The sequence below is a fragment of the Myotis nattereri genome (assembly GCF_964212035.1).
Source record: "Myotis nattereri genome assembly, chromosome: 12".
Classification (NCBI taxonomy): Eukaryota; Metazoa; Chordata; class Mammalia; order Chiroptera; family Vespertilionidae; genus Myotis; species Myotis nattereri.
In genome coordinates, this window is record NC_138087.1 from 73,926,853 (window position 1) to 73,940,699 (window position 13,847).

Sequence of the window (13,847 nt, forward strand, 5' to 3'; positions counted from 1 at the left end):
CACTCTCATAACAAACAGGACTCACTAAAGGAAACAGAGAGGGGGATGAAATGGTTGAAAAAGCCTTTAATATAGCCACCCATTTTATTATTACTTTATTATAGATTTAAGTGTACAATATTCACTATACTAAAAGCAGAAATATAGATTAAATTTTAAAGCAATATAAAAAATAACGGAAACAAGAGGAATTTTATTAACATTCTAATGACAAAAAGTATAGTTAGCCAGAAACCCATTATTGGGCTTTCTGTTTCTTAAAACTTTATGTATTTCATGTTGCTTGCCACTTTCCTTCTCCAAATGATGACAAAGGGCTTTAAAAAAATTTTTTAAAGAAATAAATTTAACCCTAAAAAAGACCAGAAACATTTCATCAGAATCAAAAATGGAAAAGCCAAATGTTTATACAGTCACTTGAAAAATCATGTTAAGATCTAAGAATGATAAAGCAGATGCTCCAAAAATTAATATAGGGGAATATGTCAACAAGTAATACAATTTGACTGTTAAGAATGCTAGATTAAAAAACCAGAAAGATGGTTTTGACAACTAGTTGGTGAAAATGAAAGAAAGTGATCTACTAACAAAGCCAATTAAAAAGCAAGCTTAAAATTCCTATTACTTAAAAGGGGGGGGGGGGGGCTTTTTAGAAGAAATATAAATTACTAGTAAAAAACAACGAAGAGAACATTCAACAACTCAAAGTTTGTACCTTGTAGACTGGTATCTATTTATTTGACATGGATATAAGGACTAACTGATATGGAATCATCAAAAAGCCACAATCTACTAATACCACAATAACATATCTGAAACTGAAAAGTGATCATGGCTTCCCAATTAGTGATGCACTGGTCCTCAGAGTAGGTAGCAGCGTGGTCCTAGGGTTGCCTTCAGCCCTGGGGAGCTTTCAGTCTTCAGCAGCATCCTCCAGGAAGTATGCTAACATTAAAATTTTCTAAATGCATCACCAGGTAAAAAAGGTTTGGAAACAAGAAATTAACAGTGACTTTGCATTAAAAGAATGAGTGGGTGACTGTTAAATTAACTGAGTCTTCGATATTAAATATTACCATCTATGCAAATCTCCAGTTGCCTCAGCTCTTCTTTATCTTTCAATTCTTTTCTGCAATATACTAACCCTTCCACCAAGAGTTTCACAATGCTGAGAGACCTGGTCTGTACAACAGGAAGGTTCTTAACAAGACACACCTGAAAAATTTAAGATTGTATCTTAACAGCCATCTTAACTTGATACATGTATCCAGAGAACTCATCACCAGAAATTTGCTTTATATGGGATGGATGAGTCATTGATCCAGAGAAGCAACATTCCTTTTGTTTGTACCCTTTACTATTACCGATTTCTTGTTATTGAATTCAAGGTCACTACCTATTTTCACCTTTTTACAAATTATCCTAGAGGTGCAATTAAACTGTACTCACCTGAATCTGAATAGGAAGATTATCTTTGACTGTATTTAACAGGGTCTCTGTGGGTTTGTCTTTGCACATTAAAACCAGCTCCAAGTCCATATCATCTTTAATCAGCAAGCCTTTTGCAACCAGGCCAATTCTCATTACACCACACAATGTCCGACCACCTTGATCCCTAAAAATAGAAGTCTGAATGATTATTTTTACAACCTATTTCCTGACTAAAACTTAATCATTACTTGGTTTTCTGGCTATCCATGTGAAAGGGAGTATATAAATCCAGATATCCGAAATTCCATAAAATTAAGTCTGCAATTTAAGGCTCATATAGTATCAACCTTCCCCAAGAAATCATTAGGAAGCATATTTCAGACAAAAGATTTAAAAATTTTTCATCACATCTATATTGCTCAGGAAAATACAAAATACTGCATCTCGATCTTATACACTTTTTCAAATTAAAAAATCCTTCCTATTATCTTTTTATTGGTAATTAAAGAATTTGTGAGGAACATGAGCACCATGGGATACTGAGAAAGCATCAGGATGGAAATCTGAAAGTCCAGAACTCTACTCCTAGTGATGCCTGCTGGTTCAGTATCCACAACTGTCAAATGGCTATCGGCTAGATGAGTCTTAGCTCATCCCTTCTAGTTGTATCATTCTAGGAATCCATAGGTTTATGGAGAAAGCAGTTTAATGTGATAAAAGCAAAGGGCTGAGGAAAAAACAGACCAAAGATAATTTGCCAGGATATGCATTTCGAATCCAGCAGTAAAAAAAAGAACAAATACTCAAAGAACATCAAGTTGTGAGTGGTGCAAAGAATAATGTTAGCAACTATCCTTGATTTTAAGTTTTTTATGGGTTCATTTTCCTTAATCACACATGAAACTATAACTAAGCTGAGCCAGTCATTCAACAAGTAAGCAAATGTTTGAGTATGGAAAACATACTAAAAGGAGATCCAATCACTTCTGCTCCTGAGGCTTACACTGTTTAAGTACAAAAGCAGTAACCTGCTTAAAAGGGGAAGAAAAAGTAACAACTGAGAACAAACTGCATATCATAATTCTCATTTATACCTCAAATAAGCCTGCATTTGAAAAACAAAAAATTGTGAATCTCAGACAAGCTGATTAATTGTTCAGGTACACAGTGAGAGTAAAATGGCAAAGCCTGGATTCAAACTCAAGTCGGTTTGATCACAACACTCCTGGGTTTTTTTTAATTATAGTCGCATCCCAAGTACAGAAAAAGGAGAGGTCAAAATTTAAAAGGTTAAGCAAAGCAACCTGAAAGTCTGACTTCAGCCCAGTCTTGATTTGGTTAAAAAGTCATTCTAGCTAGAGGCAAAGAATCAGCAGAGTTGGGCAAAAGTCAGCAGAGTACAGAATGAACTGGAAAAAGGAGAAAGGAAACAAATTGTGATCATTGAAACAAGACAGTAAATTATAAATAATCCAGTCATTGGTTCAGCACCTGGCACACCTCAGAAATTCATAAATAGTAAATCAATAAAAAAAAACCACAAAGAAACTTTAAGGGTGGCAAGTATAGAGAAAATAAAAATAAAAAGCATTTTAAAGCAAGTGACCCAAGCGTAGGGAATTACTTAATATTAATAACAGTCAGGTCCTGACCGGTGTGGGTCAGTGGTTAGAGTGTCAGCCTATGTACTGAATGGTCACAGGTTTGATTCCAGTCAAGGGTACGTACCTGGGTTGCAGGTTCAATCCCTGGCCCTGGTCAGTCGGGACTCATATGGGAGGCAACCAATCAATGAGACTCTCTCAAATCCATACATTGATGTTTTTCTCCCCCCGCCCCCATGCTTCCTTCCAATCTCTCTGAAAAATCAATGGAAAAAATATCCTTGAGGGAGGATTAATGACAACAAAAAGAGAACAGTCAGGCCCTGGCCAGGTGGCTCAGTTGGTTGGAGTGTTGTCCAAAGGTTGTAGGTTTGATAGCTGTTCAGGCACATTCCTAGGTTGCAGGTTCTAGACCTGGTCAGAGTAAGTACAAGAAGCAATCGATGGATGTTTCTCTTTCACACTGGTGTTTCCCTCCCTCTCTCCCTCTCTCCCTCTCTTTCCCCTCTCCCCCCGTCCCTCCCCTCCCCTTCCTCTCTATCTAAATTAACTTAAAAAACACATCCTTGGGTAAGGATTTAAAGAAAAGAAAAAAAAGAATAATCAAGTCATCTTTGATTTTTTTTTTTTGGCTCCCTGTCCTCTCATATTCATTCTCCCAAATCTAGTAATAGTTTGTAAATTCGCCTTCAAACTAGTTTCTTTTCAGGCTCTTACTACCTCTCCCCTATACTATCTCAATAACCTTTCATTACCCTGATTGACTAACCTCTGCCATCTCCAATCTACACTGTATCCTGCAACCAGAATAAATTTCCAAAAGTACTGCACAGATGATGGCACTCTCCCTGTTACTTTCCTGGTGTCCACTGAACACTGACAGCATATTGAGAGGCAATTTAAAAAACCATATAAATACCTGGTTCGAATCCTGGCTCTGCTACTTACGTTGTAACACTGGACAAATTACAAGTTACTTGACTTTTTGAGCTTACTTTCTCATTTGTAAAAAGGAAATAATACCTTCCTCTCAGACCAGTACTGAAAATATTTAATTTAATGTAATTAATGAGCCTGGCATATATTAATAGCTCAATAAATAACTATTAATCCCTCAACAGTCCCTACACTTTCTCATACCTAGATCTTTATTTTAAAATATATTTTTATTTATTTCAGAGAGGAAGATGGAGAGAGATAAAAACAGCAATTATGTGAGAATCATTGATCGACCGTTTCCTGCACACCCCCTACTAGGGATTGAGCCTGCAACCCGGGTATGTGTCCTGACCAGGATTTGAAACATGACCTCTTGGTTCATAGGTCAATGCTCAACCACTGAGCCACACCGGCTGGGGGCTCATACCTACATTTTGCTGAGATTTATTTTTCCTTCCACTTTCACTACCTGAGCCAAATCCCCACCCATCTTCTAAACCTACTGCATGCTACTTCCTTCACAAAGTTTTTTTCTGATCCCCAGAACCAGCACATAATCTCTCCCTGCTCTGTACTTTCACATTTAGTCACAGGAAATGGAGGCAAAGATGCTAAGAAGACTGGATCTGGAGTCCAACAGACTTAAGTATGAATCCTGGCAACACCACACACACTCATTCAGTGACTTTAAGCAAGTTAAAGTTTGATAACAATACCGAGTCACTTGTTTTTAGTAATCAAATCTGAAACAGTGAAAATATCATAAATGAAATGGTGGCAGAGGATGAGTATAATAATAACAGAGACTAGCAGGTTTACAATAATGTGGAAAATAATCTGGTACAGTAACTGGCATGCAATACAATGGTAGCTATTGTTAACGAGCCATTATTAGCTCACTTATTAAATGCTATATCATAATTATGATATATTTGGTCTTCTCATATAGAAGACAGCATGACTGAGCAGAAAAACTAAGTCCTAATTCAGTACTGAAGTTAATAATGAACTTGAATACAGAAGGTATTGTAAAGCAAGCAACCCAAATGCAGGAAATTGCTTAAGAACAGAATCCTAATCCTATCTAATAAAAGAGAAACATGGTAATTAGCGCACGACCGCTACCCTTCCCATTGGCTAATCAGGGTGATATGCAAATTAACTGCCAGCCAAGATGGCAGCCGGCAGCCAGGCAGCTTGAAACTAACATGAGGCTTGCTTGCTTCAGTGACGGAGGAAACCAATGTTCCCCGCGTGTCGCTGCCGGCCTCTGAGCTGCAACTCTAAGCAACTATGTTACAAATATAGAAGCTAAACAAAACCCCAAAAACCTGCTTTAGTCACCGGGCTTCAGCCAGCAGGATCGCAACATTGTTTCAAATACAGAAGGTAAACAAAGGCCAGAAACCTGCTTTCAGCAGCGGAGGCCTAAGAGCTGGTGCCTCAGAGCTAAAGCTGGCCCAGAATTAAAAAAAAAAAAAAAAAAAAAGAAAAGAAAGAAAGAAAGAAAAAAAGGAGTGGTTGGGAGCTTCAGTCACCCGCCAGCCTGAAAACAGCCCTCAGCCCCTCACCCAGACTGGCCAGGCACCCCAGTGGGGACCTCCACCCTGAAGGGTGTGTGACCAGCTGCAAACAGCCATCATCCCCTCATCCAGGCTGGCCAGGCACCCCAGTGGGGACACCCACCATGATCCAGGACACCCTTCAGGGCAAACCAGCCGGCTCCCACCCGTGCACCAGGCCTCTATATAGTAAAAAGGGTAATATGCCGCCCAGCACCGGGATCAGCGTGACAGGGGGCAGCACCCAAACCCCCTGATCGCCCTGCGGCTCTGTGTGTAACAGGGGGCGGGGTCACAACCTCCCTATCTGCCCTGCTCTGTTCGTGACAGGGGAAGGCGCTCCAACCCCCTGATCAGCCCTGCTCTGTGCCTGATGGGAGGAGCTCCCCAACCCCCTGATTGCCCTGCAGCTCTGTGTGTGACAGGGTGCAGCGCCCCAACGCCCACCCCCCCGCCCCCACGGGCCCTACTCTGTGTGTGACGGGGTAGAGCCATAACCTCCTCATCGGCCCTGCCCTGAGTGTGAGAGGGTGTGGCACCCCAACCCACTGATCCGCCCTGCTCTGTGTGTGACAGGGGGCGGTGCCCCAACTCCCCTATCGGCCCTACTCTATGAGTGACAGGGGGGAGCTCCCCAACCCCCTGATCGGCCCTGCTCTGTGCGTGACAGGGGGGACCTCCCCAACTCCCTGATGGGCTCTGCTCTGTGCGTGACAGGGGGGAGCTCCCCAACCCCCTGATGGACCCTGCTCTGTGCGTGACAGGGGGGAGCTCCCCAACCCCACTGATGGGCCCTGCTCTGTGACAGGGGGCAGCGCCCCAACCCCAACTGGCCCTGCTCTGTTCATAACGGGGTGGCGCCGCAACCTGCCCATCGACCCTGCCTTGAGTGTGACAGGGGGCGGTGCCCCAACCCCCCAATCAGCCCTACCCTGAGTGTGACTGAGGGTGGCATCGCAACCTCCCGATCCACCCTGCTCTGTGCATGACAGGGGCGGCGCCCCAACTCCCCAATCAGCCCTGCTCTGAGCCTGACCAGGGGCTGCACCTAGGGATTGGGCCTGCCCTCTGCCACCCGGGAGCAGGCCTAAGCCAGCAGGTCGTTATCTCCTGAGGTGTCCCAGACTGCGAGAGGGCACAGGCCGGGCTGAGGGGCCCCCCACTTCCCCCGGAGTGCACAAATTTTTGTGCACTGGGGCTCTAGTATTTCTAATAATACAAATAGTGGGATATTGTGCAATTTGACTTTGAGTCTGTTTGTAAAAAGGTAAAATAAAAACTGCCTGACAAGAGAAGGCTCTTAATAACCATCAGCTAGCCCTCACCCATCTTGTGCCCTGTGTAGTGATACTCAACATATAACAGGAGCACAATACACATCTATTATCAAACACACCTTTGCTCTTGGGAGATGTGTCTGCCTCTGATTGATACAAAATAAGGACACAATCATTCTGCACAACTGGGGTTCTACCATGTGGGAAGGACCCCAGACAAATGCTCAACCTGTGACTAGTCCACAAAATGGAAAGACTTTATAATCTAGAGCATCAACATAGGGAGCTATATTTAAAAATCCAAATGAAGCACACGTGGAGCACATTATCTTTTAAAAAGCTTTAAACAGTCCAGCTGGTGTGGCTCAGTGGTTGAGCATCTACCCATGAACCAAGAGGTCCCTTGTTCGAGTCCTGGTTAGGGCACATGGCCGGGTTGTGGGCTCGATCCCCTGTAGACAGCTGATCAATGTCTCTCATCTATGTTTCTATCTCTCTATCCCTCTCCCTTCTTCTCTAAAATCAATAAAAACATTAAACACATCCCTTTAAAACACAGTGACCTAATCCAGGTAAGCAAAAGTTTACTAGAACACTTTCCAAAAGTCTACCCAGCCATGAGAACAAACTGAAGATGTATTAACACATTGTATGCGGGAAACGTGTTTACATGTTTTACGTATTTATACGTTCTACCAATGTAGTAGAGCGCAGGACACGTATTAATACGTTTTTTATAGACTAGTGGTAGAATGCGGGTAACGTAAAAATACATAAACTAAAGTTATCGTAATTTTACTGAATGTTGCCATTTGTGCAAAAAATTAGCAAAAGTGGCCCGTACCACCTGTTAGCGCGCGTTAAAAACTACCCGCAAACAATGTGTTAAGAAGGCATGAACTCCACTAAAAAAGGAAACCACTTAAAAGTGGTAAATATGGTGAGTTTTATCTTATATATTTTGCAATTTTAAAAAAGTTTAAAAGGGCATAACACATTCCAAAGTACAATGCAAGTATGAAGTGCATGAGAATTTAACTTGAACAGGGACTGGGATACACAGAACTAGATTGTTAGATAATATTACTGACTAGAGGCCCGATGCACAAAATTTGTGCAAGAGTAGGCCTTCCTTCCTCCAGCTGTAGGCACCGGCTTCCCTCTGGCACCTGGGACCTGGGCTTCCCTCCAGCCACCAGCAGGCACCCAGGACCCAGGCTTCCCTTGCAGCCCCGACTTCATCTGGAAGGACGTTAGGACATCCGGAAGGACATCCAGAAGGACGTCTGGTCTAATTAGCATATTACACTTTTATTATTGTAGATTAACATGAACCGCAAATTAGAGTGACTTTTTTAAAGCCATCATATGTGAGAAAAACTGAATTGCTGCCAAGATTACAACTAGATACAATGTACATATTACCTGTAAACCGTTAACAAAGTCAAGGAATTATGTTCAACTGAAAAATGATACTAATTATCTTTGATCTGAAAATGAAAAGGTTACACTAGCTTTCAATTTATCAATACTTTCCCACTGTTATCTACTTATCACACTGATTCAGAATTAAAGCTGGGAAAAAATTCTATAACCTCTATCCTCAATTTACAAGTTTTAGCCAAAGTAATGTCTTAATCCCAGTTAATACAGTAGTTAAATTAGCTTCATCTTTCAAAGTCAATCATACACTTATTTCAGTCATAATAATGCTCAAAACAATAACTCTAAGCTTTTATATGGCATAAAAAATGCCATGATCTGACTCCAGTTATCAGCTTCATCTCACTAATCTCTTACTATATTTACAGCACTTCAACAATTACAGCACTCTGCTATAATTGTTGAAGGGTCTGGGTCCTGGTAGGTCTTGCATTTTACAAATATCCAATGAGCATTTACTATATGGAAAACACTGGGAATCAACATGGTAGATACAGTTAAAAATACCTTTAAATACATTTTCCTGCATCTTTCTTCTATACCAGGATTTTAAAATACCTGAAAAAAATCACATTTTATGACTTCCCAGAAACAAAAAACACTACAATTTATGTCTGAATATAGGAGGCTGAATCAAAACATGAAAAAGATGACATATCATAACCTCCAAAAAGAGATGATTTTAAAGGGTTTGGTGCACTCTCAAAAGGCATCCTGAACAGGTCCCTCTTTTTCTGGTCTAATCACTCCTCCTTTCTTGCTTTCCTTTCAAATTTAACTCAGAAAAATTCCACAAATACTTACTTCCTTATTTACAATCATACAAATAAGAAAACACAAAGGACATCATCATATGCCAAACGTAACCCAGTGGGATCAGGCCCTGGGCTTTTCTGGGCACTACAGCAAAGTGCCGCAAAGGTCAGGCCACACTCACTTGGAATAGGTGTCTGTGGCTTCATCCTTCTTCACTTCTGTCTCCCCCTCTGTTTTTGTGCCTTTGTTTGTTTCATCCAGCCAATCTGAGACATGTTTAAGAGCACATTCAACAGTAGACACCATATTCTGAACAGCTTCAAGTTCCTCTGGAGATGGATAGATTGTTGAGTGTTTCACCATAACATGGCGATCATCATTGGCAAAAGATCTAATAGATCTCTGTCAGAAGGAGAAAGAAAACAATTACCTCAATTAAAAAAAAAATGTTACCTGAAAAAGAAGACAAATATATTTAAGTCAAGTCATAGCATTACTTGTCAAACCATTGTGAAATAGTTAATGCTGAGAAAGTAAAAAACTGCTCAGGAATAAGAAGGAAAACCCCATTCTACTGAACACACCAAAAAATTAGAGATCTTTCATTCGTGTTTGGTACAGTTCACCCAGGTCACACTTGGTAAAGATGTATATGCTACCTTTTAGCTGAATCTGTGTTTTGAATACCACTTCAGAAAAAGTCACCCATATCACACATTATCTGCTAAAAACAGACACGTCCTAGCTTCAAGAGAGTATCTGAAAATGCAGGAAATGCATGATGATGACTCATGATACCCAGTCTCTCCTGTCCAAACTGCTGGAGATTTCTGCACCTTGAAAAACTGAGATTTTATAATACAGTAATAATACAAAATACACCATTATGTATGAACTATAGACACACTAGAATACTATTTACTGTTTGTCATTTAAAACATTGGTGCAAGGCTTTAATCCTTAAAAAAGAGTGGCAGGGGACGTTCCAAATTCCAGAACAAAAAAATACATACAGGGTGGGGCAAAGTAGGTTTACAATTGTGAGTACATGAAACAGAAATTATTCTTGAATTGTTATTAATTATTGTATTATTTTCCATATGAACACTTGTAAACCTACTTTTGCCCCACCTTATATTGCTAAAGAAATCAACTTCCCAAACTAATTTTACATATGTATTACATTCTCAATCAAAGTACCCTAAGGATAGTGTATTAATACTGAACATAATTTTATAGCTCTTTTGAGGAGGAAAAAAAAAATCAATGAAAGTAAGAAATATTCTACAAAAATAGATGGGTGGTGCCATTGTGCTAAAACAAAATATCAAAAACTTAAAAAGCAATAATTAAAATGACTGGTCCAGAAATCAGTGATACAGATTAAAGCCTAGAAATAGGATGAATTTCATGAAAATAGAGTAGATCCTTCACACTCAAAAACCTTGAATACTTCCAAATTTACAAATATCATGAAGGCACTTGTACCAGTGCAAAGCAAAATGAACCAGGATAACTTGATGAGTTTTCATAAAGCCAAAAGTATTCTTTTTTTTTAAGGATGGCTACAGTGTCTTTACTTACATGAAATTATGCACTAGTAGGTGGTAAATATTTGCTTTAAAGTCTTTACCTCAAAATAAAAGATTCACAATTTTGTCAGTGTTCTTTACTTTGTTTTTATATCAATATTTTAAAAATCTATTAATTTGAACAAATTAATCTATTAATTTGTAAACTAATACTACAGTATAATTATTCCCTATAAAATGCAGCAACTATAACTAAAAAGGTCAGTAATCCTTTGAAACCCCGTTATTAAATTAAAAAAGGACTAAAAGCAATCACAGAAGCTTTCTTTATTCTAGATAAAAAAAATCTTATCTAGATGTCTTTCTTACTCAAAGTCCACAACCAGTCTCTAACTAGAATTTCTTTTGCCAAACTTTTTAATCACTTCATGAGATTTACTCATATATCCCAAAAGAGCCATGTAACAAATTAGAAAATGCTAGGTTGTTCTAGGGATTATAACTTAGTTGAGTTGTTCTTTTTTTATATATATTTTATTGATTTTTTACAGAGAGGAAAGGAGAGAGACAGAGAGTTAGAAACATCGATCAGCTGCCTCCTGCACATCTCCTACTGGGGATGTGCCCACAACCCAAGTACATGCCCTTGACCGGAATCGAACCTGGGACCTTTCAGTCCGCAGGCCGACGCTCTATCCACAGAGCCAAACCAGTTTTGGCAATTGAGTTGTTCTTTAGAGAAGAAATTCTATTAAAATATTTTTGTTTTGGATGATAGGAAAAAAACGCTATCTTTGGATTTTCTCCATCATTTAGTTTTATGATGATTTACTAAATTACTTAGATCTCTTCAGTCCTACACACTGGCCTCACCACAGTAAAATTAGATTGCTATGTAATACAAGCCCTTGGTGTCTCTCTCAAAAATAACACAGACTGCCCATGGTAAGTCCAAGAGCCAACAGGACATAATAGGGCAAACATAATGAAACAACGGTGAAAGAAAGAGTTAAACAATATGAAAAAAAAAATTGGAGGGTGATCTTATTTACCCAAATAAACTCCAAATAGATTTTTAAAGTATTAAAAAATTAAATTGAAAGAACTATGCAGAAATAGAAAGTTCTCATTAAAATCTGAGATATAATAGAAGAAATTGAAAACGACCTACCAACCAATTAAATTATATAAAAACACAAGTTTCTACACCAAAAAATCAAAGCTAAATTTAAAATAAACTAGAAATGAAATTTTCATCAACTAGGACCAATCTATCTATATAAAAGCCTAAGCGACCATCGCAACCAAACGGACAACTGAACAGGCTGCATGGGGCGACCAGGCTGGCAGGGGGTTAGTGAGGGATGACCAAACAACTGAGCAGCAGGCTGTGTGGGGCGACCAGGCTGGCAGGGGGGACAGTTGGGGGCAACCAGGCTAGCGGGGAGGTGGGGGGGAGCGGCAGTTGGGGGAGATCAGGCTGGCAGGAAGGCATTTAGGGGTGACCAGGCCAAGCAGGAGGGACAGAGAGGGGCAATCAGGCTGGCAGGCATTGGTGGTTAGAAGTGATGAGGCTGGCGGGGGTGGGGGGGCGCGCGTGCGGGGCGGTCAGTTAGGGGCAATCAGGCAGGCAGGCAAGCAGTTAGGAGCCAGTGGTCCAGGATTGTGAGAGGGATGCCAGATTGGAGAGGGTGCAGGCTGGGTTGAGGGGAACCCCACCCCCGTGCACAAATTTTGTGCACCGGGACTCTAGTAATATATATATATAAAGCATTTCTTTAAACTGTAAGAATATCAAGACCATAATAGATAAATGAGCTGAAGTGTTGAATAATTCACATGGGAGGAAACACAAGTCAGTGTCATTTTTTACATATCACCATAAAACTCAGGACAGAGAAAATCCCAAATCAACATATTCCCCACCATCCAGAACTAAAATATTAGAATTTCTTCTCTAAAGAGCAATTCAACTAAGTTATAATTCCTACAACTTTTTTAAAAATCAAACAACACTTAAAAAAACACTATCAGATTTACTAAACAATGTATTTCAAACATACTGATGATTAATATTTTTGTGTTTTTTCCCCACTTATCTTTTTTAAACCTTTTTTCAGTTATATACTAAAGGGAAAAAATTCACACATCCTCCTGAAACAAAATACTAGGCGGAAACAATCCAACACATTTTACCAATTAAAAAACTAGGCACCAGAGGTTATGGCCTCATCTAACATCTCAAATTCAAAAGAATGAACTTTCCACAGAAAACCAGATTTCCTTGATATTCAGTTCAGTGTCCCCAATACAGTTAACACTTGACCTTATTATTTTAAAAGAATGTGGGAAAAGGTGGCTTTTCGAGTTAAATACACATTTTATACACAATTTTTTTTTTTTATTTCCATGGGGAAAAACAACTGAATTCATAGAAAATTACACAACTTCAAGTTCAAGGTCACATCAGCCATTGGTATATTTGCTGATGCCAGTTTTATTAGAAAATATTATTTATGAACATTCCCTCCTTTGTACTTAATAATTTATGGTCTGCAGGCTCATGGGGCTCCATCTTGTGGTTTAAAGGGCTCATAATAAATCTGAACTCATTTCTTTGCCTAAATGGTAGAGTGCCTTCTTTATCTGATGCACTAGAGCCAAAAATTAACACCATTGTTTTTTCACTTGCCCTCCTGTTAACACTTCCAATTTTAAACTATTGGAATCTTTTGTAACTTAATTAAGAAACATAATAACCTACCATGGTTTCCTACAGTGTTTTAGCTTCTTTTTCCGATCCTTTCCCCTCTTTCTTGTTGTCTTCACCAGACACTGTTTTATGTGACAGTACCTCCTCATAAGCCTGAGTCCCCTGACAACTCAGAGTCAATACGGCAAAGGTTTGAAGACTGCTCTCCGAATTACACCTGTAAGAAAAAATAAAACCAACTTTTCAAAAATGCTCATTTACTATCAGTTTCATATCTAAGTGTGGAGCCTATAAGCATGTTATTGACTAAAAAGAAACAATCTTTACAACAGCAACTACCTCATTGCAAACAAAAACCTAAAACAGCCTTTGAAGGCCTGGGCCCATGAAAAAGTGAATCTAAGTCAGTGGTTGGCAAACTGCGGCTCGTGAGCCACATGCGGCTCTTTGGCCCCTTGAGTGTGACTCTTCCACAAAATACCGACTTCTGTGCATGGGCCACGAAGTTTCAATCGCACTGTACGTGCGCGCCCGCACATGGTATTTTGCTGACCACTGGTCTAAGTGATATGGCCAGAAAAGCAACCCCT

At 39.7% G+C, this 13,847-nt stretch overlaps 1 protein-coding gene across 5 annotated transcripts in view; it reads right to left on the bottom strand.

Annotated features, from left to right (window-relative positions):
• STRBP (spermatid perinuclear RNA binding protein) overlaps positions 1 to 13,847 on the bottom strand; it is a 129,121-nt gene that overhangs the window by 46,459 nt on the left and 68,815 nt on the right. For all 5 annotated transcript variants that reach the window (XM_081104116.1, XM_081104117.1, XM_081104113.1 and 2 more), the window contains exons 2-4: positions 13,309 to 13,474; positions 9,194 to 9,414; positions 1,450 to 1,615 (exon numbers count right to left, since the gene is read on the bottom strand). In XM_081104116.1, the coding sequence (XP_080960242.1) occupies positions 1,450 to 1,615; positions 9,194 to 9,414; positions 13,309 to 13,311 (390 nt within the window). In that variant the 5' untranslated portion in view covers positions 13,312 to 13,474. The remainder of the gene's footprint in view (positions 1 to 1,449; positions 1,616 to 9,193; positions 9,415 to 13,308; positions 13,475 to 13,847) is intronic.